General features: G+C 37.7%; 1 protein-coding gene across 4 annotated transcripts in view; it reads right to left on the minus strand.

Moving 5' to 3' along the window:
- The window catches only part of XRN2 (5'-3' exoribonuclease 2), a 98,091-nt gene extending 73,542 nt beyond the window's left edge, over positions 1-24,549 (minus strand). For 2 of the 4 annotated variants that reach the window (XM_078149697.1, XM_020986856.2), the window contains exon 1: positions 24,379-24,548. In XM_078149697.1, the coding sequence (XP_078005823.1) occupies positions 24,379-24,453 (75 nt within the window). In that variant the 5' untranslated portion in view covers positions 24,454-24,548. Of the gene's footprint in view, positions 1-24,378 lie in introns of all 4 variants that reach the window. The other 2 variants (XR_013484623.1, XM_078149698.1) reach the window with 2 other exon arrangements.
- Between the last annotated feature and the right edge of the window lie 1,958 nt (positions 24,550-26,507).

Genomic DNA, 26,507 nt, shown 5'->3' on the forward strand with positions numbered 1-26,507 from the left:
ATTTTTTTCTCAATTACACATAAACAAAAAATTTTAACAATTATTTCTTAAAAATGCTGAGTTCCATATTCTCTCCATCCCTTCTTTCCCTTCCTCCTCCCTTAAATGGCAAGCAATTTGATAGATTATACACATGCATTTACACAAAACATTTCCATATTAGCCATGTTGTAAAAGAAGACAAAGATCAAAAGAAAAAAAACCCTGAGAACAACAAAGTTTAAAAAGCATGCTTCAATTTGAGTTCAGACTCCATCAGTTCTTTCTCTGGAGCTGGGCAGCATTTTTTAAACCTTCAGAATTGTCTTTGATCACAGTATTGCTAAGAATACCTAAGTCATTCACAGTTAATCATTATATAATATTGTTATTACTATGTACAATGTTCTCCAGGCTCTGCTCATTTTACTTTGCATCAGTTCATATATGTCTTCTTAAGTTTTTCTGAAAGTACGCTGCTCGTCATTTCTTATAGTACAATAGTATTCCATCACAACCATATATAACTTGTTCAGCCATTCTCCAATTGATGGGCATCCCCTCAATTTCCAATTCTTTATTCATCACAAAAAAAAAAAGCTGCTACAAATATATTTTGTACACATAAGTCCTTTTCCCTTTTCTTTGATCTCTTTGGGAAATTAGTGGTGGTACTGCTGGTCAAAGGGTATGCAGTTTTATAGCCCTTTGGTCATAGTTCCAAATCGCTCTGCAGAATGGCTAGATCAGTTCACAACTCGACCAACAATGAATTTGTTGCTGTTCAGCCTTTTCAGTAGTGTCTGACTTCATGATCCCTTGTGGGGTTTTCTTGGCAAAGATACTGGAGTAGTTTGGCATTTCTTTTTCCAGCTCATTTTGCAAATGGGCAACTGAGGGAAACAAGGATTAAGTGACTTGACCAGGACCACATAGCTAGTAAGTATCTGAGACCAAATTTAAACTCCTGGCCCTCCATCCACTGCACCTACCTGCCCTAGGTGTATACCAACTTTCTGCCAAACTGCTTTCCATTTTCCTGGCAATTTTTGTCAGATAATGAATTCTTGTCCCAAAACTTTAGATCTTTGGGTTTTCCAAACACTAAATTGCTATGGTTATTTACTACTGTGGATAGTGTACTCAATCTATTCCACTGATCCAGTACTCTATTTCTTAGCCAGTACCAGATTGTTTTGATATTTACCTCTTTGTAGTACAATTTGAGACATGGTACCTTCCTTCACGCTTTTTTTTCCCTCACTTATTCCCTTTATATTCTTGTCTTTTTTCTTCCAGATAAATTGCTAGTATTTTTTCTAGCTGTATAAAATAATTTTTTGGTAATCTAATTGGTATGGCACTGAAGATGTAAATTAATTTAGACAGAATTGTCATAAGCAATTAATATTTTCCAGTTGTATAGATCTGACTTTATTTGTGTGAAAAGTATTTTGTAATTGTGTTCATATAGTTCCTGGGTTTGTCTTGGCAGGAAGACTTATTTTACACTGTCTGCAGTTATTTTAAATGGAATTTCTCTATCTCTTGCTGCTGGACTTTGTTGGTAGCACATAGAAATGCTGATTGCTTACGTGGGTGTATTTTATATCTTGCAACTTTGCTGAAGTTATTGTTTCAACTAATTTTTAGTTGATTCTCCAGGATTCTCTAAGTATATGATCAAATTATCTGCAAAAAGTGATAGTTATTTCCTCATTGCTTATTTCAATTTCTTCAATTTCTTTTTCTCGTCTTATTGCTATAGCTAGCATTTTTAGAATACTAGATAATAGAGGTATTAATGAGCATCCTTATTTCACCCCAGATCTTACCGGAAAGGCTTCTAGCTAAACCCCATTACAGATAATGTTTAATGGTTTTATATAGATGCCACTTGTTTTAAGGAAAGTTCCATTTATTTCCACACTTTTTCATGTTTTTAATAGGAATGAGAGTTGTATTTTGTCAAAACCCTTTTCTGCATTAAGATAAATCATATGATTTCTGTTGGGTTTGTTACTGATATAGTAAATTATATGGTCAATTATAGTTTTCCTACTACTGAACCAGCCCTGCATTCCTGGCATAAATCCTACCTGGTCACAGAGTATGATCTCTGTGATATATTGCTATAACTTCCTTGCTAACATCTAATTTAAAATTTTTTGCATTAATATTCATTAGGGAAATTGGTCTATAATTTTCTTTCCCTGTTTTTACTCTTCCTATTTTAGGAATCAGCATCATATATTATTATTCAATAGGACTCCTTCTTTGCCTATTTTTTCAAATAGTTTATATAGTACTGGAATTAATTGTTCTTTAAATGTTTGATAGAATTTACTTATGAATCCACCTAGTCCTAGGGATTTTTGCTTAGGCAGCTTATTTATGGCTTGTTCAATTTCTTTTTCTAAGATAGGGTTACTTAAATATTCTATTTCCTATTCTGTTAATCTAGATAATTTATGTTATGGTAAATATTCATATATTTCATCTAGACTGTCGATTTGTTGGCATATAATTGGGCAAAACAGCTCTTAATAATTACTCTGATTTCCTCTTCATTGGTGGCAAATTCACCCTTTTCATTGTTGACATCGGTTATTTGGTTTTCTTTCTTTTTAAAAAAAATCAAATTGACCAATGGTTTATTTATTTTTTTCCCATAAAACCAGCTCCCAGTTCTATTAGTTCAATGATTTTTTTACTTTCAATTTTATTAATCTCTCCTTTGATTTTCAGAATTTCCAACTGGGTGTTTATTTGGGGATTTTTAATTTGTTCTTTTTCTAGGTTTTTTTTTAGTTGTATGCCCTTTCTGTATTTTATTAATGTTAGCATTCAGAAATATAAATTTTTCCTTAAGTAGTACTTGGCTGCATCCCATAAATTTTGTATGCTGTCTCACTGTTGTCAGTCTCTTTAATGAAATTGATTGTTTCTATGATTTGTTTTGACCCACTTGTTCTTTAGAATTACATTTACTTTTCAATTAATTTTTAATGTTTCCATGGCCTTTTACTGAATATAATTTTTACTGCATTATGGTCTAAAAAGGATACATTTAGTATTTCAGCTTTTCTGCATTTGGTTGCGAGATTTTTATGCCCTAATATGTGGTCAATTTTTGTGAAGGTTCCATGTACAGCTGCAAATAAAGTCCACTCTTTTCTATTTCCATTCAATTTTCTCCAAAGGTCTATCATAGCTTACTTTTCTAAAATTCTATTCATATTCTTGACTTTACTTATTTTAGGGTTAGATTTATCTAGTTCTGAGAGGGGAACGTTGAGGTCCCCTACTAGTACAGTTTTACTGTCTATTTTCTCCCATAATTTATTTAACGTTTCCTTTAAGAATTTAGGTGCTATGCCATTTGGTACATGTTTTATATTGGGATTACTTCATTATCGATGTTATCTTTTTAATAAAATGCAGTTTTCTTGTTTATCTCTTTTAATTAGGTCTATTTTTTGCTTTTGCTTTGAGATCATCATTGTTATCCCTGCTCTCTTTACTTCAGCTGAAGCCCCTTAATGTTATTCTATGTATGTGTGCTGCTAGGTGGTGCAGTGGATAGAACACTGGGCCTCGAATTAGGAAGACTCATCTTCATGAGTTCAAATCCAGCCTCAGACAACTTACTAGCTGTGTGATTTTGGGCAAGTAACTTAATCCTGGTTAATCTCAGTTCTCCATCTGTAAAATGAGCTGGACAAAGAAATGTCAAACCACTCCATTATCTTTGCCAAGAAAACTCCCCAAAATAGGAGTCCAACATGACTAAAACGACTGAACCACAACAAAAAGTTTATCTAATTCAAGTGTGTTTCTTGTAAACAACATACTGTTAGATTTTGATTTTTAATCCATTCTGCTATCTGCTTCCGTTTTATGGGTGAGTTCATCACATTCAGAGTTATGATTAACTGTGTATTTCCCTTCATCCTATATTTTTCCTGTTTCTTCTCTTTCTTTTTACCCCATTCCTCCTCAAAAGTCTGTTTTGCTTCTAACCATTACCTCCCTTAATCCACCCTCCCTTCAGTCAAGCCCCCTCCCCTTCTCGTCTCCCTTTCTCCTCCTACTTCATGTAGAGTAAGATACATTTCTATACCCAAGTGATTGTATATGTTATTCCCTCTTTGAGCAAATTCTGATGAGAGTAAGGTTCAAGTGAAGACCATCACTCCCTGCCCCCATCTCCTCCACTGTAAAAGGTCTTCATTCATGACTCTTTCACACGAGATAATTTTCCTCATTCTTTCTCATCTTTCCCCCTTCTCCCAGTGCATCCTACTTTTTCACCCCTTAATTTTTATTTAATCATCCCATCATATTCAACACATCCATGTCCTTTCTATGAACACTCCTCCGTCCAACTGCCCTAATAAATGATAGACGTTAAGAGTTACAAGTATCATCTTCTCAAGTAGGAATGTAAACAGTTTAACCTTACTCAATCCCTTACGATTTTTTCTTTCATGTTTACCTTTGAGTTTTGTATTTGAAAGTCAAAATGTCTATTTAGCCCTGGTCTTTTCATCAAGAATGCTTGAAAGTCCTCTATCTCAGTGAAAATCCATTTTCCCTCCTGAACGATTACACTCAGTTTTGCTGGGTACATGATTCTTGGCTGTGAACCCTAGCTCCCTTGTCTTTCAGAACATCATATTCCAAGCCTTTCAGTCCTTTAATGTGGAATCTGCTAAATCTCATGTGATCCTGACTATGGCTCCCTAATATCTGAATTGTTTCTTGAATATTTTCTCTTTGACCTGGGAGCTCTGGAATTTAGCTATGATATTCCTGAGAGTTTTCATTTTGGGATCTCTTATAGAAGGTGACTGGTGTATTCTTTCAGTTTCTATTTTGTGTTCTGGTTGAAGAATATCAGGTCAGTTTTCCTTGATAATTTCTTGAAATATAATGTCTAGGCTGTTTTCATGATCATGCCTTTCAAGTAGTCCAATAATTCTTAAATTATCTCTCCTCAATCTATTCTCCAGCATATTTCCTATTTCTTATTTCCAACGACATATTTCCTATTTTCTTATATGTTTTCCTTCTTTTGATTTTGTTTTATTGTTTCTTAGAGTCTCATGGCATCATTAGCTTCCTCTTGCCCAATTCTAATTTTTAAGGAACTCTTTCTTTCTCTGAGCATTTGTATTTCTTTCTCCATTTGGCCAGTTCTGTTTTTCAGGGGGTTCTCTTCAGTAGATTTTTGTGACTCCTTTACCTTTACTTTCTTTTCATAATTTCCCTGCATCACTCATCTCTTTTCCCAGTTTTTCCTCTACCTCTCTTAATTGATTTTTAAAATCCTTTTTTGAGCTCTTTCAGGAATTTTTATTAGGCCTATGACAATTCACATTTTTCTTTGAGGCTTTGTGTGCAGCAGTTTTGACTTCATTGTCTTCTGAGTTTGTGTCTTGATCTCCCTGTCCCCATAATAAGCTTCTATGGTCAGGTTCTTTTTTTTTTTTTAATTGTTTGCTTAATTTTTTTTCCTAGCATATTTCTTGACTTTTAACTTTATGTTAAAGTTGGGCTCTGTTCCGGTTTAGGTTTTTCTTGCTGATATTTTTAGAGCGGGGGGGATGGGGGCGAGGGGTGTGTAGTACCAGTCCTGTAGGTTTTTAGTTCTTCCAAGATAGTGTGCTCTAAGGAGAGGTATGGTCAGGTATGGTCTTCACCTAGGAAGGACCTTGTTCCCCTATAACCACCAGGATTAGTATTCCTCCTGGCCCTTGGACTTCAATTGGGTCCCCTGCTCTCCTGCATCCCCATTTGCTAGTGCTCTCCTCTTACTTGGAATTGAGATCAGGGTTCCTACACCCCTATGACTTACCACAAGCACTTCTCTCAGCCCTGCAGCTGTAAGTGCTATCATTCCTTTTGGCCCTAGTAGGACCTGTGTACAGGTAATGCAACAGGGTCCTGAACCCAGTACCAATAAAACATCCTCTGCAATCTCCTTCTGACATCCCAACATCTCCCCCTCTGCCCCCACCCACCCACCACCCACACCGTCTATGGGTTGAAAGCTCCAGAAGCTGCTGGCATCAATACAGCCACCTCCAAAGTCCACTGCTGGCTTGCCAGAGTGTGGCCTGTATGTCTGCCCTGTGCTCCAGGCCTACCTGACCACCACTCCAGCGAGACAGATCCCTCCTATTAACCTCCTAAGTTGCCTTGGGCTAGAAAATTTTTCCATCCGAACGTTTGTTGGTTTTGCCACTCCAGAATTCAATCTGAGGCATTATTTTAAGGTTGTCTGGAGGGGAATTTGGGAGAGTTTGAGCGCTTCTCTATGATGCATCTTGGTTCCACCTCTTCAATGACATGTTAAATAGTACATAAAGATCAAGAAAGATAAAGATTAAAGACCAGTGGATTTGAAAATTAAAGAGATTTTTGGGAACTTTAGAGAAAGCAATGTCAGTTAAACAATAACATCACTTAATATTAATAACATTACTTAAGAGAATAGCAAATTGAGGCAGTGAGTTGAAACAGCTTCTCCTAGAATTTTGCCCAAGTGATGGCTAAGAGGTGCAGGACAATAGCTTGAAGGAATAACAGGGTTTAGTGAAGGTTTTTTTAAGGATAAGAGAGACTAGGGCATTTGGGGCATAAGGGCATGGAAAGAACCAGTAGACAGGGAAAGACTAAAGAGCCAAAACTGGGAGTGGTGATTGAGATTGCAATCTGCTTAAGATTATGGCAAGGGATGAGTTTAATGGCACATGTTGGAGCTGGCCTTTGCAAGAAGGGCCACCTCATTATCAGAGACTGGAGTAATGAAAAAAGTATACGATGACTTCAAGGAATTGTGAGACTTTGAGAAAGGAAGAAGAGGGAACTTATGGCAAATGGCCTCAATTTTCTCAAGATCCTTAGAAAAGTTAGAACAGACTATGAAGAGTGAAATAGGACATTTATTAGAAAGGACTGCATAACTGCCTTGTGGCATCAAGGGCAGATCCTAATGGTTTACAGTAATATAAATTTGTCATGGATAAAGCAGTTCATTTGCATGACATTCCTCCAAGCTCCATTCAGTAACACATCAGCAGGAGCAATTCAAAGTTATAGTTTGCCAAAGGATGCAATAAAAGACAACAGATTTGACAATATGTAATGAAATTGACTAATAACTATATGATCAACTAGAAGAATGCATACAGAAAGAAAAAGTTGAATCTGAATGCTCTGAAATTACAATGACCAAGGATGATCCCAAAGAAGAAACATGAGAATGCAACTCCATCTTTCTTGTACAGACAGAGGACTATAAATTGCACCCACCTCTTCAAGTACTGCTCTTTGTTCAACCTCCTCTCTCTATGCACATCCAGTAAGAAATACTATAACATATTCTGCTCACTTCTTTTACCTAAATGAGGCCTAAGTCCCGCTTTTTTGCCTCAAACTTAAGGAGCCTAGGGTTAGTTAGAAATATACAAAAATCTTAATGAGGGTAGAGAGCCAAGCCACTGTGGTAATGTTAGGAATTTTCCTAATCAGGTGCTCTAAGCTTTTATGATTTTATTAATAACTTTTTATCTGATATAAACTCCAGAAATTAGATAAAATAGGGAGGGTATTATCTTTCTTCTAGTCACTACCCTCACTTCTCCACCCCTTTTTCCCTCTGGACATTTAATCTGGGTAATGTAATTGTCCTCAAGTCCCTTTTCTCTCTATTTCATAGTTTACATTAGACAAAAAGTCATTAATATAATCACAAAAACTCAGAATCCCCAAATGGAAAAATTTCTGACATTCATACAGAGGGTCTGACTTTCTGCCACTACAGCATGGAATAATGTTTTAGGGAAAGGCTCTCTGGGAGAGATATATTGAGATATAAAGGTAATACAAAAACAACAACATCAACAAAAACTAAATTGTTTTAAATAAAAGGATTTGCTTGTAACATAAAATAACTGAATAATGATTTTATTTTATTTACCAGTGTTTACTTGAAGCAAAATCATTAGAAAGGATAATAAACTAATTAAACATGGAATGATGAATATTTTGGTCAGGTTGCAGGAAAATAGGTATTATCAAAAACAAAAATTGTTTTATTTATAACAAAGCATGTATTCTGAATATTTTTAACAAAGTTGAGAAAAGTATTTTAAAATTTGAAAAAATTCTCAAATATAAGTGTGAATAAAAAAAGTAGATGTTTTTTATCTAAATCAATGTAAGAATCTTAAAACGTAGTTATATAGGCAACTGTCTTTACAATTAGAAATTAAAAACCAGAAACCATGATCTTTTTCAATCTGTACGCATACAGTTTTTAAATTTATGTTAGTCCCAAAAGAAGAAAAATATTCTATTCCCTCAGGAGATATCAAAGACAGCCAAGGATGACAAAAAGGGATTTGTATTTAGTTACAAGACGGACTACTTCAATAATTCAAGGATATAAAATTTACATATATGAGGATCTACCGTTGTAGGCTTTCTCTACATTGCCCCAGGAAGTTCTTCACCCTGAAGCTCACTCCACCCCTGAAGCCACTTCTCTCCCTCTGATTGTCTGGTTCCTCTTTGAACTTCCAAAAAGAAAAGGTTCAATTCAGCCCTATCTTCATTCTTCTTCAGGCTGCATTCCTGACTCACTCATACATCTTTGATGCCCCTACCCTGGGTACCTTTATCTCTTCTCTCTTCTTTCCTTTTACTGCTATATTTTGCCATTAAAATGTAAACTCCTTCAAGGAGTTTGTCAATCTTTTTGCTTGCATTTGTATTCCCAGTTCTTAGAATATTGCCTGGCTTTATTAATTTATTAAGAACTTTAATTTTTTTTAAAAAAAGGACTTAATAAATGTTTGTTGACTTGATTTAATTCCATTGGCATTCCTTCTATAAATTGAATACACCCACACTCCACAAAACCTGGTGGATGGTCTTAACAATAATAATAGCTAGCATTTATATAGTACTTTAAGGTTTGCTAAGTGCTTTATAATTTATCTCATTGGATCACTCTAAGAATTACTATGGGCAAAAAAACAAGAAAACAAAAACAATCAAAAAATTACCACCCTGCAGCTACTCTGATAATAAACCTATACTCACTCACCTAGAACCTTGGGAAAGGTCAAACTGAATTATTCCTTCACAATGATTTCTGATCAATCTCAGGTTTAAATGACTTCCATCAATTCCTTATTGGAATTTACATATTTCTTCTCCCTTAGCTCTAAAATATAAATAGTTGGTATTATACAGGAATAATAATATGCTCATATTATGGCAAATTCAATACTATTTCTTCAGCAGTTTTCAGAACATGCACAAGAAAATTACCTTGGTAAAGTAAATGGCTTAATATGCCCTGTTTAAGTAAATCTTTCTTAAAAGATTACATGAGTATGCCAAGTATATAATTTGAAATTATAACTTCTATTCTGCAATAATATTTTAGCTTTAAGTATATAGAATAATATACTCCCATCGGTCACTTACTGTTGAATTAATATACCTTAAATGTATCTTTATGGAATACAATTTTTTTAAATTCACTCAAAAAAATCACTTATTTTTGTTAAATTGAATTTTAAAGTATTTATGTTAATACCTTTTTTAAAATTAGTATTTATCTAAACATCTACCCTGAAACAAATATAATCTTGTGGGAGGTTTTGCCATTAGAATAACTATTTCAAGAGATTATCTGCGAAATTTAATTCAATTAAATATAACAAGTCTACTATAAATGCTGTGCTAAATAAGTATGGGGGCACAAAGCTGTGACCGTGACATTGCAATTGGATTTGACAATTAAGTAGTCATTGTAAATTTTGGATATAGTTTATTTGGTGGCCTGACAAGTAGGATACTATTAGGATAAAATACTGTATACACCATCAAACAATGCCTCTGTCACAAAAAAAGGGATCAGTCTAGATGCACAGGTTCCCAGAGTGGGCTATACTGACCCATGGGGGTGCTGGAATAATCCACTGGGAGTGCAGTAGTTTGAAATAATGCAAATTTTTTTAAAAAATTAATTTAAAAAAATTTTTTTTAAATAGGGTTAAAGAAAGTAGATGGGAGGGAACATGCTGAGTAATTTTTTTTTTAAAGGGGCCAGTAGGTCAAATAAGTTTGGGAACCTCCAGTAGAGCAATCCAGACAGAAAGAGAAATGTTAATTAGAAACCAAATTTGTAGAAGACAAATGTAGTTATTTTGTTCTGGAAGGATAGCACAGAAATGTATGAAAAACTTTGGGAGATAGTATGAAGAAAGAACTGGATTTGGAGTCAAGAGTATTAGTCTCTTTTGCTAGCTCGTCAACAATATCAACCCACCCCCCTCCAACCATTCACTGAACCCAAGGTTCTGTCCTGTGTCATCTTTTTTCCAGTTATACTCTCTCTTGATAATGTCCAGATCCAGGGGGGTTAACTGTTACCAATATGCAAATAACTACCATCTAGCCACCATCTCTCCCCTGAGATTCAGCCTCATATCAACCACTGCCTATTGGACATTTCAAACTGGATGGACTGGAGATACCATAAACTCAATATTATCTAAAACTAATTCAATTATCTTTCTCCCTCTATTTTTCCTTCTTCCAAATTTCTCTGTTTCATGATGAGCAGATGGATTTCAGAAAAACCTGGAAAGACTTACGTGAACTGATGCTGAGTGAAATGAGCAGGAACAGGAGAACACTGTACAAAGCAACCTCAACACTGTGCAATGATTAACTGTGATTGACCTAACTCTTCTCAACAATACAATGATCTAAGACAATTCCAAAGGACTCACGATGGAAAATGTTATTTACATCCAGAGAAAGAACCATGGTGTCTGAATGCAAATTGAAGCATACTATTTTCACTTTTTTTGTTTTTTTTCCCTCATGTTTTTTCCCTTTTGTTCTGATTCTTCGTTCACAATATGACTACTGTGAAAATATGATTAATATATTTGTACATGTATAACCTATATCAGACCACTTGCTGCCTTGGGGAGGTGAGAGGGGAGGGAGGAAAAATTAGGCACTCAAAATGTTATAAAAGTGAATGCTGAAAACTTATCTTTACAAGTGATTGGAAAATAATAAAATACTATTAAGTGAGGGAAAAAAAAGAAATAAGCCACACCTCTTTCGTTTTAATGCCTTTTCAACAATATTTTTTAGATGGCACCAATTTTAAGTGTCTTTATTCTTCTGTAACGATTTAAAGTAAACTAATTTTTGATCAAAAGAAATTTCCCTGTTTTTGTTGAAGGCACCACCATCCTTACAGTGTTTTAGTTTTATATCAGCATTGCCTTAGATTCCTCACTTTCTCTCACCCAAATCTCCAATCAAGTCAACAAGCATTTATTAAATGATTATTATGTGCTAAGCACTATGCTTAGTAATTGAGATATAACCAAAGAAAAATTATGGCCCCAGCCCCTCAAGCTCACATACTAATGGTGGGGACAAAAAAGCAAACAATTTGGTATATAAAATATGTACACAGTTAGATAGTAGGTAATCTCAGGTGGGAGTGGGGGTAGGGTGGAACTTGACACTGAGAAAGGCTTCTTGCAAAAAGTGAGATCTGAGCTGAGTCTTAAGGCCAGGAGGTAGAGGTGAAGAAGAAGAGCGTTCTGGACACGAGGACAGAGAGTCAAATCTGCTATTTCTACCACCACAATATCTCTTGCACCAATCTCTTTTTTCCACTCATACAACAAACACCTTAGTTCAGGCCTTTATCACCTCTCACCTCCTAGATTACTGCAACAGCCCCCTAATTGATCTCACCTTCTCAAAGTCTCTCACCATTCCAGGACATTCTACTCACTGATGCCAAAGTAATTTTTCTTAAGCACAGATCTGATCATATGACTCCACTACTTAACCTCCTCCAATGGCTTCTTATTGTCTCTAAGATAAAATTATAAACTCTTGTTTTGTGTATGAACAATCTGGCCCCAACCTATCTTTTCATCCTCCTGTAGTTTCCCAATATTCTACTATCTCCCCTCCTCAGCTGAGAAGCTTTCCTAATGTTTCACTGAAAAAATTAAGGTTATTAGGAGAGCTCCCTCTTATTCTCAATTCAGCTCCCATCATTCAAATGTCTTCGCCACTCTCCTCCTTCACCTCATTTCACATGAAGGGGTGACCCTTCTCTTTGTCAAAGCAAACCCCTCTCTAAAAGCACAAGTGATCTCATTCCACTTGGTTCTTCAGAAGATTCTTCCCATATTATACCCAATCTCTCCTTTATCTTCTATCTCTGCCTGTCAACAGGCTGCTTTCCTACTGGCTACAAACACGTTCATGTCTCCCCCATACTCAAAAAATTCTCACTTGACCTGTCTATCAGTATTAGCCTATCAGGCAACGTTCTACATTTGTCCTCCCTTTGCAACTTAATTTATAATAGGTGCTTTCACTTCCTTTCCTCTTTCTTAACTCTTTAATATGGCTTCCAAACAATTATTCAACCAAAACTGCTCTCTTCAAAAACATCAACCATCTCTTAATCGCTAAATCTATTGGCCTTTCCTCAATCCTCATCTTTCCTGACCTCTCTGCAAGTCTCTGACATCACCCTTTTTCTCCTTGAGACTCTCTTCCTCTAAGTTTTTGTGACACTCCTTCTCCTGGTTCTCTTCCTACCCATCTGACCACTTTTTAGTCTCCACTGCTAGATATTCACGAAGGTCACACCCTTCACCTTGGACATCACTCAACCCAGTCTCAGCCCTCTTCTGAGCCCTTTTCTCTTTTGTCTCTATATTTTTTCACTTGGTGATCTCATCAGCTCTCATGGATTCAATTATCATCTATGTTGATAATGTGCCTGACCTGTGGCTGAGCCTTGGATATTGTACTGATCAAATCAGCCACAGGAGGACACATTGCACCTTGAACCACAGACATAGTGATGGCATTTTGGTCCTCTTCAAGCACAAAGGACAACAGTCAACTATGCTGATGATTCTTAGATCTATCAGTCCAGTCCTAATCTCTCTAGACCTCCAGTGTCTCATCAACTATTACACATCTTGAACTGGATGTCCTTAGGATGTCTTAATCTCAACATGTCTAACACTAAGCTAATAATCTTTCCTTCCCTTCCCCCCCAACCTTTCCTCTTCCTAACTTCCTTATTACTGTTAAGGGTATCACCTGCTCACAAGTCACTCAGGCTTTTTACTTTAGTAACGTCTCTCACATGCTCCCCTTTTCTCCTCTGACACTGCCACTTCAAGATCTCATCACCTCATCTTATTCTCATAGGATTTAGCCTAAGGAGGGAATAACATACACATTCAATTGGGTAAGGAAATCTGTCTTACCCTACAGGAAAATAGGAGGAGAAGGGGACAAGAGAGCAGGGGGGATGATACAGAGGAGGGCAGACTGGGAAAGGGGGTAATCAGAAGCAAATACTTCTGAGGAGGGACAGGGTCAAAAGAAAGAATAGAATAAATGGGAGGGCAGGATAGGATTAAGGGAAATAGAGTTAGTTTTTCACAACATGTCTACTATGGACGTGTTTTGCATAACTGCACATGTATAACCTATATGGAGTTGCTTGCCTTTTCAATGAGGGTGGATGGGGAGGGAGGAAGGGAGAAGATTTGAAACCTAAAGTTTTAAAAACATGTTTCTAAAAAAATGTTTTAACATGCTACTGGGAAATAATACAGGAAATGGGGTACAGAAGTCTGCTGCCCTACAGGAAAATAGAAGGGAAGGGGATAAGAGAAGGGGGGGGAGAGAAAGAAGTGAGGACAGATTAGGGGAAGGGATATTCAGAATGCATGCCATCTTGGGGTGGGGAGAGGGATGAGATAGAGTGAAAATCTGAAACTCAAAATCTTGTGGAAGTAAATACTGAAAACTGAAAATTTAAAAAAGGGTGTTTTATATTTTAAAAAACATTTTTTAATAAAAAAAAAAAGATCTCACCACCTCATACCTTGCAATAATCAGCTACTTGGTTTCCCAGACTCAAGTCTCTCAGTCTAACCTCTCCCCAACTGTCAAAGTGATTTCCCCAAAGCTCAAGTCAAAGGACAAGTCACCTCCCCCCCCCACTTCCACTCAAACTCCAATGGCTCCCTATCAGTTACAGGATCAAGTATAAACTCCTCCATTTGGCTTCTAAAAACCTTCAAAATGTGGTCCCTTCTGACCTTTCCAGTGTTCTGAAACCTTACTCTCCTCCATGTACTTACTCTGCAGTCCAGTTACCCTGGACTCCCTGCTGTTCTTCACACATAAACATTCCATCTCCCAACTATGGACATTTTCACTGGCTGTCTCCCTATGCTTGGAATTCTTCCTCATCTCTACCTCCTGACTTCCCTAGCTTCCTTCTAATCTCTATTAAAGTCCCATCTCCTGTAAGAAGCCTTTCCTCATCCAGCTTAATCTAAATGCCTTCCCTCTAAGACTACCTTCACTTTATTTCATATATTTTATTGTACAGTTGTTTGCATGTTGTTTTCCACATTCAACTCTGAGCTCCTTGAAAGTAGGAGCTGTTTTTTGCCTTTCTTTGTATCCTCAGCAAACAGTACAATGCTTGGCTCTCAGTAGGTGCTTGATAAATGTTTGTTGATTACTAATCCGCACCAAAATGGCCTCTCAGTTCTTCAAACAAGACACTTCATCTCTCATCTCCATAAAAAGGCATAGGCCTTCTCCCATGCCTGAAATGCATATTCCCTTCCTTATCTTTGCCTTCTTTTCCTTTAAGATGAAGTTCAAAGCAACATCTTTTTATTTATAAAGTCTTCAATAAAAAATCTTTAATTCATTCTCACTCCCTCCCCCCACCCAACAAAAAAGCTAGCGGTCCCCATCCCACAATACCTTACAGTAAATTATTCAGTATTTACTATTTTGAGGTTTACTAACTTTACATTTATGCTGTGTTTTTATACATACTTCTTGTAAGCTCATTTCAAGTAGAGATTGTTTTATTCTTTGTACTTGTATCCCCAGTTCCTGGCAGAGTACTTTGCATATAACAGATACTTACCAGATGCTTGATGATCTGCTCATACGGAGCTTGTAGGTCACTAACACACCTACATCTTTTCCACATAAACTTTTATCTAGTCATATTATCCTCTGTTCTACCAAAAGTGATTTTTGAAACTAAGTGTAAAATTTTATATTTATCCTTTTTATATTTCTGCAAATTAGATTCAGCCAATGATGATCTGTTAAAAATGCTATGAAAGCAATTTCTACATTGAGGATGATCTAGAAAAATCGCTAAATTTTCTTCCAACACTAATATTATGAATCTAAGGATATCTCTACTGATATGATTATGGAAGTAATCATGATGTAGTGAAAAGCACTGAGTAGAATTACTTCTTACTATCTGTATGAGTTCCAGCAAGTCTATCATTTTATGTGTCTCAGTTTCTACATATATGAAGTAGGGATACCTGCACTACTTATTTACCTCACTATAACGCAATGTTTATTAGTTATTTCATTTTATAGAGTATCATGTGCTCTACTTTTGTATCTGCCATAGCAGCAAATGCTAAATGTTTTTATTTCTGAGCAGGACTATAATGATGAAAATGCCATTTAAAATAGAAAAGAGGGGAACTGTGAAAGTTACATGTTTTTACAAGTGAATTCTAGCAAACATTCAAAGATTGCTTCACACTCACTAGCTGTGTGACCGTGGGCAAGTCACTTAACCCCACTGCCTAGCAAAAAAAAAAAAGATTGCTTCTAATTTTACACAAATTGTTTGCAAATATAGGAAAAGAAATGATCCTTCCTAATCCCTTCTATGATAGAAACGTGGTCTTGATAGCTAAACCACAGAGTCAAAAGAGAAAAAAAAACTATAGACCAGTATCTCAAATAAATATTGATGCAAAAATTGCAAATAAAATATTAGCAAAGAGACTATGACAATTCATTACAAAGATTACACACAACAACCAAGTTGAACTTATACCATGAATGCCGAACTGGTTCAATATTATGGAAACTATGAACAGAAGTGGCCATATTAATAAAAAGAACAACAAAAATTATTCTATCTATAACTGCAGAAAAAGTTTTTGATGACACAAACACCCTTTTCTATGAAAAACACTGGAAAACATAAGAATAAATGGACCTTTCCTTAACATGGTGAGCAGTACATATCTAAAATCAAGTAAGCATTCTATCTAACAGATGTAAACTAGAATCCTTTCCAATAAGATCAGGGCAAAGCAAAAGTGTCCACTGGCACCACTACTATTTGATAAGAGTGCTAGAAATGCTAACTATTGCAATAAGATAATAAAAAGGAAATTGAAGGAATAAACATAGGCACAGAAACAAAATTATCACTTTCTACAGATGTGATGGGTACTTACAGAACACTAAAATCAACTAAAAAAATTAATCAAAACAGCTTCAGCAAAGTTTAAACTCACATAAATAATCAAAATTTCTGTTTACAAACAAAAACCTAGCAGGAATAAAAACTGCATCTAAAATAATACAGAATGTATAAAATATTTAGAAGTCTACCTCCCAAGGTACACACAGCAATTATATGACTACAACTATGAAACACTCTTGTGGAAATACAGACCTGAATAGTTGAAGAAATATTACTTATTCATGGGTAGTCAGCGCCAAATTAATTTGCTAATTTCAATGAAATACCAATCAAACCACCAAAGGTTTGCTTTATAAAGAAAAAAAGATTAATAAAATTCATCTATAAAAATAAAAGATCAAGAATCTGAAGGATAATAATGAAAAAAAAAAAGTTGGAGGAAAGGGACCTTCCTTGAAATACCAGATCTCAAACTAAATGCCACACAAAGCGGTAATCATCAAAACAATTTTATGAGAGAAACTGAAAAAGATAGAAAGAGAAGGGAAGGAGAGAGAGGGAAAGATCGATGGAATAGATTACTTTAAGTACACAATGCAGAGAAACAAATGAATCTAGTACCTACTGTTCAATAAACTCAAAATAATGAGCCATTTGACAAAAGCACTCACTATTTCACAAAAATTACTGGGAAAATTAAATAGAGACCGATAGAAATTAAGTTAATGGCATCTAACATCACATACTGAGGTAATATCCAAATGGACACATAACCTAAATATAAAATGTCATACAGTAAACAAATTAGAAAAGCAGGGAAGAAATTACCTTTTTGGTCTACAGACAGTGGAAGACCTCATGACCAAAAAGAGAGGAACACAAAAGATAAAATGGAAGTATTTTATCATCTAAAATCTAAATATCATATTAAAAATCTAAAAGGAAACAGTTAACTAGGAGAGAATCTTTACTTTAGGGTTTCTCTGCTAAAAATTTCATTTCCAAATATATAGAGGATAGATGGGATGAAGTCAAGATGGCAGAGTAAAAGCAGTGACTTGCTTAAGCTCTCCCCCAAACCCTTCCAAATACCTGTAAAAAATGTCTCTAAACAAATTCTAGAGCAGTAGAACCCACAAAAAGACAAGAGTGAAACAAATTTCCAACCCAACACATCCTGGATGGTTGACTGGAAAGGTCTATTGTGCCAGGATAAAAGAGGAGCACAGTTCAGCACGGGTGCACAGGCAAAGACCAGGCCTCAGGGAACCTGGAGCAGGCCTCAGGATTCAGGACGGAATCATGGGTAGCTGTGGTGGTTTCCAGACTTCTCAACCCACAAACACCAAAGACAACTTAGAAGGTCAGTAGGAAAGTCTGTGACCACAAGAGAGAAGCTCAGTGCCAGCCCCAGTCCCAGTGCAGCCTCAGGACAGTGACTACTTCCAGAGCTCTTGGTCTACAGACAGAAGGGGAATCAAGTGGCTGATCAGAATGGGATTTCAGGGATCTCTTTGCTAGTGCCAAAGCAAGGATCTCTTGCTTTGCCTGTGCTTGAATTCGGGTCCCAATTCTGGGTGGCGATCCTGGGGTGAGAAGGAGCACTGGCATGGTGGAGCTTGTGGTGGTGGTGAGAGAAGGAATCCTCCCCACAGTTCCAAGGCAGAAAAGAGTGCTTATGGTCACTCAAAGACCAGAGCACAGGCCAGGAAAGGAGTAAACACCTTGCCCTTGACAGTACCACCTTGGAAGAACTGAAAATTTACAGGTCCCTAGAAGCATCTCTGAAAGCAGCTGCACAAAACCCCCAAAGCTTGGGACAGTACATTCTCCACACTGAAAGCAGACACCTACCTTAACAAGAGTTTAAAACTCAAGTAACTGGCTGGGAACATGAGCAAACTGAGGAAAAAAAGGTCAGACCATAAAATCTTTCTTTGGTGACAAAAATCAAAACATACAACCAGAAGAAAACAACAAAGTTAAAGCTCCTACATCTAAAGACTCCAAGAAAAATAGGAATCAGTCCCAAGCCACGGAAGATCTCAAAAAAGTTTCTGAGAAGCAAGAGAAGTAGAAGAAAAACTGGGAAGAGAAATGAGTGTGATGCAAGAAAATCATGAAAGACAAGTCAACAGCTTGCTAAAGGAGACACAAAAAAATACTGAACAAAATAACACCTCAAAAAATAGACTTAACTCAAATGGCAAAAGAGGTCCAAAAGCAAATGAGGAGAAGAATGCCCTAAAAAGCAAAATTGGCCAAATGGAAAAGAAAGTCCAAAAGCTCACTGAAGAAAATACTTCCTTAAAAATTAGAATGGAGGGCAGCTAGGTGGTAGCAGTGGATAGGGCACAGGCCCTGGATTCAGGAGGACCTGAGTTCAAATCCAGCCTCAGACACATAACCCTTACTAGCTGTGTGACACTGGGCAAGTCACTTAACCCCACTGCCTAGCCAAAAAAGAAAAAAATTAGAATGGAGCAAATGGAAGCTAGTGACTTTATGAGAAATCAACACATTGTAAAACAAAACCAAAAGAATGAAAAAATAGAAAACAAAGTGAAACATCTCATTGGAAAAACAACTGACCTGGAAAATAGATCCAGGAGAGATAATTTAAAAATTATTGGACAACCTGAAAGCCATGATCAAAAGAGCCTAGATATCACCTTTCAGGAAATTATCAAGGAAAACTGCCCTGCTGTGCTAGAACCCAGAGGGTAAAACAGAAATTGAAAGAATCCACTGATCACCTCCTGAAAGGAAAAGGAAAACTCCTAGAAATATTGTAGCCAAATTCCAGGGTTCCCAGGTCAAGGAGAAAATACTGCACACAGTCAGAAAGAAACAATTCAAGTATGGTAGAAACACAATCCAGATAACACAAGATTTAGCAGCTTCTACATTGAGGGACTGTAGAGCTTGGAATATGACATTCTGGATGGCAAAAAAGATAGGATTACAACCAAGAATCACCTACCCAGGTTCCTCCTATTGGTTCTAATTCTTACTTTACAACGTCACTAATGTGAAAATATATTTAATAGGAATAGCCTATATCAGATTGTGCGCCATCTTGGGGAGGGAGGTGGGAAGGGAAGGGGAGAAAAATTTAAAACTCAAAAAGCTTATGGAAGTGACTGATAAATCAAAATAAATTAAAAAAAAAAAAGAAATCACCTACTCAGCAAAACTGAGTATAATCCTTCAGGGGTAAGGGCTATAAATAGTACTCAAAAAGAAATTCAGCTCCCTATAGTTATATGGAAAAGGCTCCCAATCACTGATATTTAAAGAAATGCAAATTAATATAATTCTTGAGGTTCCACCCATCAAATTGGTAAAGTCAGTCCCCTTCCCAAAAAAAGACTAGCACTGAAGGTGCTGCATGAAAAACAATCACACTGACATAATATTAGTATATCTATGAACTGGACCAGTCATTTTGGAAGGAATTTGAAACTATGCCCCCAAATTTACTAAATCGTGCATACTCTTTGACCAAGAGATACCAGTACTAGGCCCATGTCCCAAACAGATCAGAGGAGAAAACATATTTATTGCAGCTTTTTTTGGTGGTGGAAAAGAACTGGAAAATAAGGGATTGCCCATTTTGGAAGGAATATCCGAACAAATTATGGCATACAAATTTAATGAAATACCATTGTGTTACAAGAAACAACAAAAAGAACAGGTTCAGAGAAATCAGTATAAACTGATGCAGAATCAAGTGAGTGGAAGCAGAATAATTTATACTACAACAGTGTAAAAATAAGCAATTTTCAAAGACTTATGAATTCTCAACTACCATGATTTCAGGGGACCAACAAAGCATACTGTCTCCTTTCAGAAAAGTGATGGACTAACCATTCAGAAAGACAAACTTTTGGACACAGCCAACATGGGAATTTGTTTTGTTTTACTATGTATTTGTTACAAGGATTTTGTTTTTCTTTTTTTTTCCCCAGTAGGAGAGGCCATGGGAAGAAGAGAAAATAAATACTTGTTAACTGAGAACAAAATTTAATTTTAAGCAGTTAAATGTTAAATTTATTACATATTTTAAGAGAAAAGATATTAGATAAGGTTTGCTGTTCTACTTTGTAAATGGCAATGTTCATATTATTTGGTGTTTGTTAAGTTCAGAATAAAAATAAACAAAATATTAAAACAAAAATAGCATCTAAAAGATCATCTAACTGAAAGAAATTCCAGCAGGTCTAAAATTTGTAAGATGAGAAGGCATAATCAGGAAAAAAAAAACAGTGGAATAAGGGATTAGAAGCACTTCGATTCTAGTTTGCCACCAGTAAAGAATAACAAAACCATCCTAAATATTTTACAGGTGTCATTATAAGGATCATATTAAACAACAGGTAAAAGTATTCTGGAAACTAAAGTTTTATCTACATAAAAGTAATACTGAAGAAGAAAGAGGACAGCTGAATTGAGGCTAGTAAAATGAGAGGGTCTAACCTAAATAGGCAACATTCAAGCTGTCATATTTCTAAAGCACTTCAAAATTTTTTTAAGAGCTTCTTTTCCCCACAAAAATCTTGTGATGCAGATAAGGCAAGTATTATTATCCCCATTTAACCAGTGAGGAAACAAGTTCTAAAAGTCAAAAGGAAAGCGAGAGACATTGTAGAGGAATCAGTAAGATCTGTTAGCCAATCAAAAGTGATGAAGAAAGTTAACTTACAGTTTAAGAGAGTAGAAAAGCAGGATAGTTGTACCACAGGTAGTCCTGAGGAAACAGGGACGTATCTCATCTTATAGAATGTAAGATCCTTGGGGGTAAGGATTTTCCCTTTCCCAGTCTTCTATATCTCCAATATCCATAACAAAAAGCCTTCAGTGCAAAATTTGGGTGAGAGAAGTAAAGAAAGGATCCCAATATTAGCCACCCTCCCTCCACAGCTCAGCATATGCCCCACTTCCTTCTGGAAAACATCCCCAATAATTCTAGGGATAATGATCTTTCCTTTCTCTAAGTGCCTACTCATTACACTGGAGCAGCAGTGTGGCAGAAGGGAAAGGGTAAAGAACTTAAGAGTCAAGAAGATCTGGGTTAATTCTGCCTAAGGCACTTAACTAGCATGATGACTACAGGCAAGTCACTTATTCAACAACCAGTAACCTCACCAGGAAAACAGGAATACCATGTCCTTTATAGTATTTAGTGTCATCCTCAAACGGCTATATCAAAAAAAATTAATATTGTTCTTATAAAATGAAAGGTAGAGTGGCATAATGGACCGAGAGCAGGCCACTAAGACTGGAAGACATGGGTTCAAGTGTAGGCTCTGTCATATTCTGGCTGCTTGTCCTGGGGCAAGTCATTTAAACCTGATGCTGCAGGCAACTCTCAGAAGATTTTTTAAGTTGCAAAGAAGGTACCAACTTGTCCTAGAAGACAGTTTCCTCATCCAGACAATGAAATCACAGCTCTAATCCCTGTCCCTAATGAATATAGTCTATGCCACATAATTTAACACACAGGTATACTGTCAAGTACTGTTCTAAATGCACTCATCTTGTACATGCCCAACCAGATGGTAAGCTCCTTGAGAAAGAACTGTCAGACATTTTTAATCTCCCAAAATATTTAGAACAATGCTGAGCAAATTTAAGGGGGAAAAAAAATAGCTGACGAAGATTAAACATTTCCATTCCTTTATCATACCAACCAATATAGTGCTATACATTGACTTCTCTGGAATAAAAAAAAATTTAGATAAGGGGTCCTCAACCTTTCCTCTATGCCAATCCAAACCCTAAGTCTCAAGTTTCATCTCTTTCATGAAGGCTTCTCCTGATTTACATTCCAGAGCACACTAATTTTTCTAATGTACACCACCATCTCCCCCAATCTACCTTCCTTCAGTTACTCCTAGAAGATAACCACTATTACCCTATTATTGCAATCAATAACCTTTTTCAAATGAGCGTCACTAGCATATGCAAGGGCAGGGTTTGGAAAAGAACAAGAAAAAGTGAAACAGTGGAACTGAAGAAAAAACACAAAAGAAATGTATGTGAAAGTACAGAAGTGCTAACCAGTGACCCATCCCAACCTAACAGATAGGGCTATGGTCCAACAGCTGGCAGAGATGGTTTCTTTTTACTAATGATTCCGACACTAATGTGGGTAACAGCTGCCATACAGCATACTTTTAAAAAGTTACTTAACCTGCTCTCCAAAAATGTGTTTGAAACATTCTTATTAATTACTGGAATCTGGATGAGTTGAACCTTTTTTTTGGGGGGGGGATAGGGGGAATGGTCCCTGCTCTAAATTCTAATTTCACTGCAAGGTTTTAAGCCAACTTGTTCAACCATCAATCCCAATTTACATAAACCTGAATTGAACGAAGTGTACTTTAATGTATAAATCAATGTTGGCATGATAAATACGACAAATTCAGTGAATCATTATTGCAATTATCTGACTATCTTGACTTTCTATGACACATGAACATACATCTGAAACAACTCAAAAAAACAATGAAATAAGGGACTTCCTCTTTCAGAAACAACATAGGGTAATCTTGGCCATGCTACAAAAATATAAAATTGAGGTCTGTCCTGGAAGTGAAAAAACTAAGATTGAGATCCTATTAAAACTCAAAATCCAAAAAGAACAATTTACTATGCCAATTTTATTCAAAGAGAAATATACTGAAAAGTTTTTCCTGCCTTTAATTCAAAGAAAAAATAAAAAATGAGGTCTAACAATATCACACTTCTTCAGGATTGGGGGGGGATATTAAGTCAGTTTGACTGAAAACATCAAAAAACAAGTTGCAGACACCTTTCTAAAAGCTCATGAAGCTCTTAATTGGTACAGCCATTCTGGAAAGCAATTTGGAATCATGCCCCCAAAGTTACTAAAATATGCATATCCTTTGACTTTCCCAAACCCCAAAAGGACAAAAAAAAAGAAAGAAAAGGACCCTTATGTTTAAAAAGTAATAATTATGGCAGCTCCTTTTGTAGTGCAAACTTAGAGAGGTGCCCATCTTTTTGGTAATGGCCGAACACATTATGGTACATAAACATCATTATAATTCACTAATAAACGATGAAAGCATAGGTTCCAAAGAAACCCGAGAAGACAAGTATGAACTGATGCAGAACAGACTAAGCAGAACCCAGAAAATCATTTCTAGAATAACTACAACTCGGACACTTAAAACTTTGATCAATGCAATGACCAATAGTGACTTGAGATGATAAAGACTGTTACCCACCTCCTAAAAAAGAGGAATAGACTCAGAGTGCAGAACAATAAATTTATCTTTTGGGTATGGTATTTGTTTTAATTTCGTATATTTGTTACAAGGCTTTTTTCCCCTTGGGGAGTGCTGGAGTTATATTTTCGATAATTGAAAAAAAAAGTTTAACTCGAGATTAACAGAAACCTTGTTACCACAAATACAATGACAAACACCCGATTCAGCGGGCCTGTGTGCGTGCTATTCAGCACACGACTGTTCACTTTAAAAGTCCACAGCAAGGAAGATAAAACGGGGCAGCCTCGGTGAGAGCGCGGCGAGGAAAGAGCCGAAGGCTCCCGGCTCACACAGTCAAGACTCCCCCACGAAGTAACAACCGCACACCGGAAAGCGGCCGGGGGTGGAGGAGTTGGGTGTGCTGGGTGGGGCTCAGCCCGACCCAAAAGGGGCAGCCCCGAATCCAGAGCCCGACCACCCCTCTCCCGTCCTCCTGCAGGCCCGCTCCCTTCAGCAGCGGCAGAGCCACCAGCCCGTGGAACTTAGAAGTGAAGACCGCGTGTCTCGGCGCGGAATCCCCAAGGGGGTGGGGACTCTTTAGCGGGCTACACCAAAGGGGGGGGGGTCTCCCGCACCCGGGCAGATCAGGACTCCGGGGTCCCGGCGGGCCCCGACTCAGGCTCGACAACAGGAGGAACAGGGGCGGCAGGAGACGCAGGGCCTAGTCACGCCCGGGGCCCCCCGCCTCTCCGCTGACGCCTCGGACGACCCCCTCCCCTTTACCTTTTCCTCCACGCAGTTCACGATGATGGACGGATACTTGCGGCTCAGCCAGCGAAAGAAAGCCGGGACTCCCATGGTGTCGGTCGGGCGCTTTTTAAGTCGGCAAGCCCGGTCCCGGGAAAAAAAGCGTAACCAGAGAGACAGGCGACGGCGGCGGCAGCGGCGGCGGCAGAGGGCAGGCACTTCCGCCCACCTTCAGGCCGAGCGGGGGGAAGTGACGCCACGCGGCTGCCGCGGCAGAGCACGGCGGGAAAAGAGCGCCTGGGAAGTGGGGGCGGGGGGAGCGACCCGGTGGGGCGGGACTCCCGCTGCCGCTGGCAGTCCCGGACGGTGGGCGCATTCCGCGCTGCCCCACGAAGGCGACCCCCGGGGCTCTGTGGACCGACCCGCCATACCCCGCCAGTCCGGCGAAGGCCTCGCCCTGGCTACCCGAGGTACCGTTAAGTGAGGCGGGGCCTATGTGGAGCGTCTCGACCCCCAGTGCCCCGCGCGGCAGCTGTTCCCCATCCCCGCCCCTGATTGAGCGGCGCAGGTGGGAAGGAGGTCCCGGGATGCTCGCGGCCTTCGCTCCGGCCCCGCACCGAGTAGCAGCTCCAGTCTGGGGAACTTCTTTGTGGGTCCTAGCCCTGTTTGTCGGCTCTGGAATTTGGCCTTTGGGAAGAGTCCACAAAAAGGACGTCTTTGTCTTCCTTTCCCCTAATTGCGACCCACCCTGTCCACGCTTGTATTGAACTTTCCGGAATCTTTTCTGGGGGTCGAAACCCGCCGTTCGTTGTTACTCCTCTTCTACGTTGTTACACCCCGAGCCTTTGAACAGTTACTTCAGGGGATCTGTGATGTCACTCGAATAGAGAACTCGTTTAAAATGGAGAGTAAAACTTTCCCATTTGTTTGGTCTTGAATGGTGCACGTCCAAGGTAGCCCAGTAGATACACCCTTTCAGTGCCACTTCACAGAGCCTCTTAAGTGTGGTCAGGGAACCCTGGGTCCCCCCAGGCCCTTTCAGAGGGTCTACGTGGTCAAAATTATTTTCACATAATTCTAAGGGGTTTTAAGCTAAATATCGAAAGCCATGTAAACAAAAAGCTCTTTGGAGTCTCAATAATTTTGTAAAAGGGTCCTGAGTCCAAAAGTTTGAGAACCACGGTACAGGATTTAGCACTGGAAAGAAAGCATTTTAGAGCGTTTAGTTCTGCTTCCTCATAAAAACCGAGCAGATGCCGGCAGAAAGTGATTTGCTTAAGGTCATGTGGCTTTAGTAGCAGGGCTGGGATTTAAATATGTCTGATGACTCCACGTCTAGTGTTGAAGATATTTCTGCACCCCATTCAAGAAAACTACTTTACCATTAATTTTCATCTTTAAGGGACAGAGTCCCTTTCTAGTTTCTAAATATTTATATTCATGTGGTATCTATGTTTGGCCCAACAAAATTTAGTGTTTTAAAATTTTTTTAGGCTTTTTAAATGACCGATTCCTTTTGCAGTTACTTTTATGATAGGAAGATATATTTTTAACCCATCACAAATGTCTTCTCTTTCATTTATGTTAATTAAATTATGTTAATTTAAAATGCATTCCACTATTTCTGAAATTGAAATCTTTGTGGGTTTTTTAATATACACTAACAAAACCTATGGAAGTTTAAACCTGGTATTAAGTAGGCTATTAAAAGCCTAAGCTGTTAGGGTTGCAAGAAATTTTAAAATCAGAGGCCACCTCCCCTTATTTTATAGATGAAGAAACAGGCCAATTCCATATCTAGAACAAGAGTTCTTAAACTTTTGGTTTGTCATGGACCCCTTTTGCAGGCTGTTAAAGTCTATGTATGGATGCCTTCTCAGAGTAATGTAATAAAATGCATAAAATAAATAAGATTACAAAGACAGTCAATTATATTGTAATAAAGATGAATTTTTTCCCCCTCCAAGTTCCTGGACTCCCTGACTTCAGGATTAAAAAACCTTGCTCTAGAATATCTTTTAAAACTAGAATTGCTTTTTTAAAAAAATATACATGACCGTGTTTTCTGGATATTTTGACAATGATAGTTTACATCAGTTGAATATAAATATGTAAGATCATATCTCTAGAAGTGGAAAGGATTTCAGAGGCCATTTCTGTCATCT

This window comes from Phascolarctos cinereus, unplaced genomic scaffold (assembly GCF_003287225.1).
Source record: "Phascolarctos cinereus isolate Bilbo 61053 unplaced genomic scaffold, phaCin_HiC Scaffold_2;HRSCAF=192, whole genome shotgun sequence".
In the NCBI taxonomy this organism is placed as follows: Eukaryota; Metazoa; Chordata; class Mammalia; order Diprotodontia; family Phascolarctidae; genus Phascolarctos; species Phascolarctos cinereus.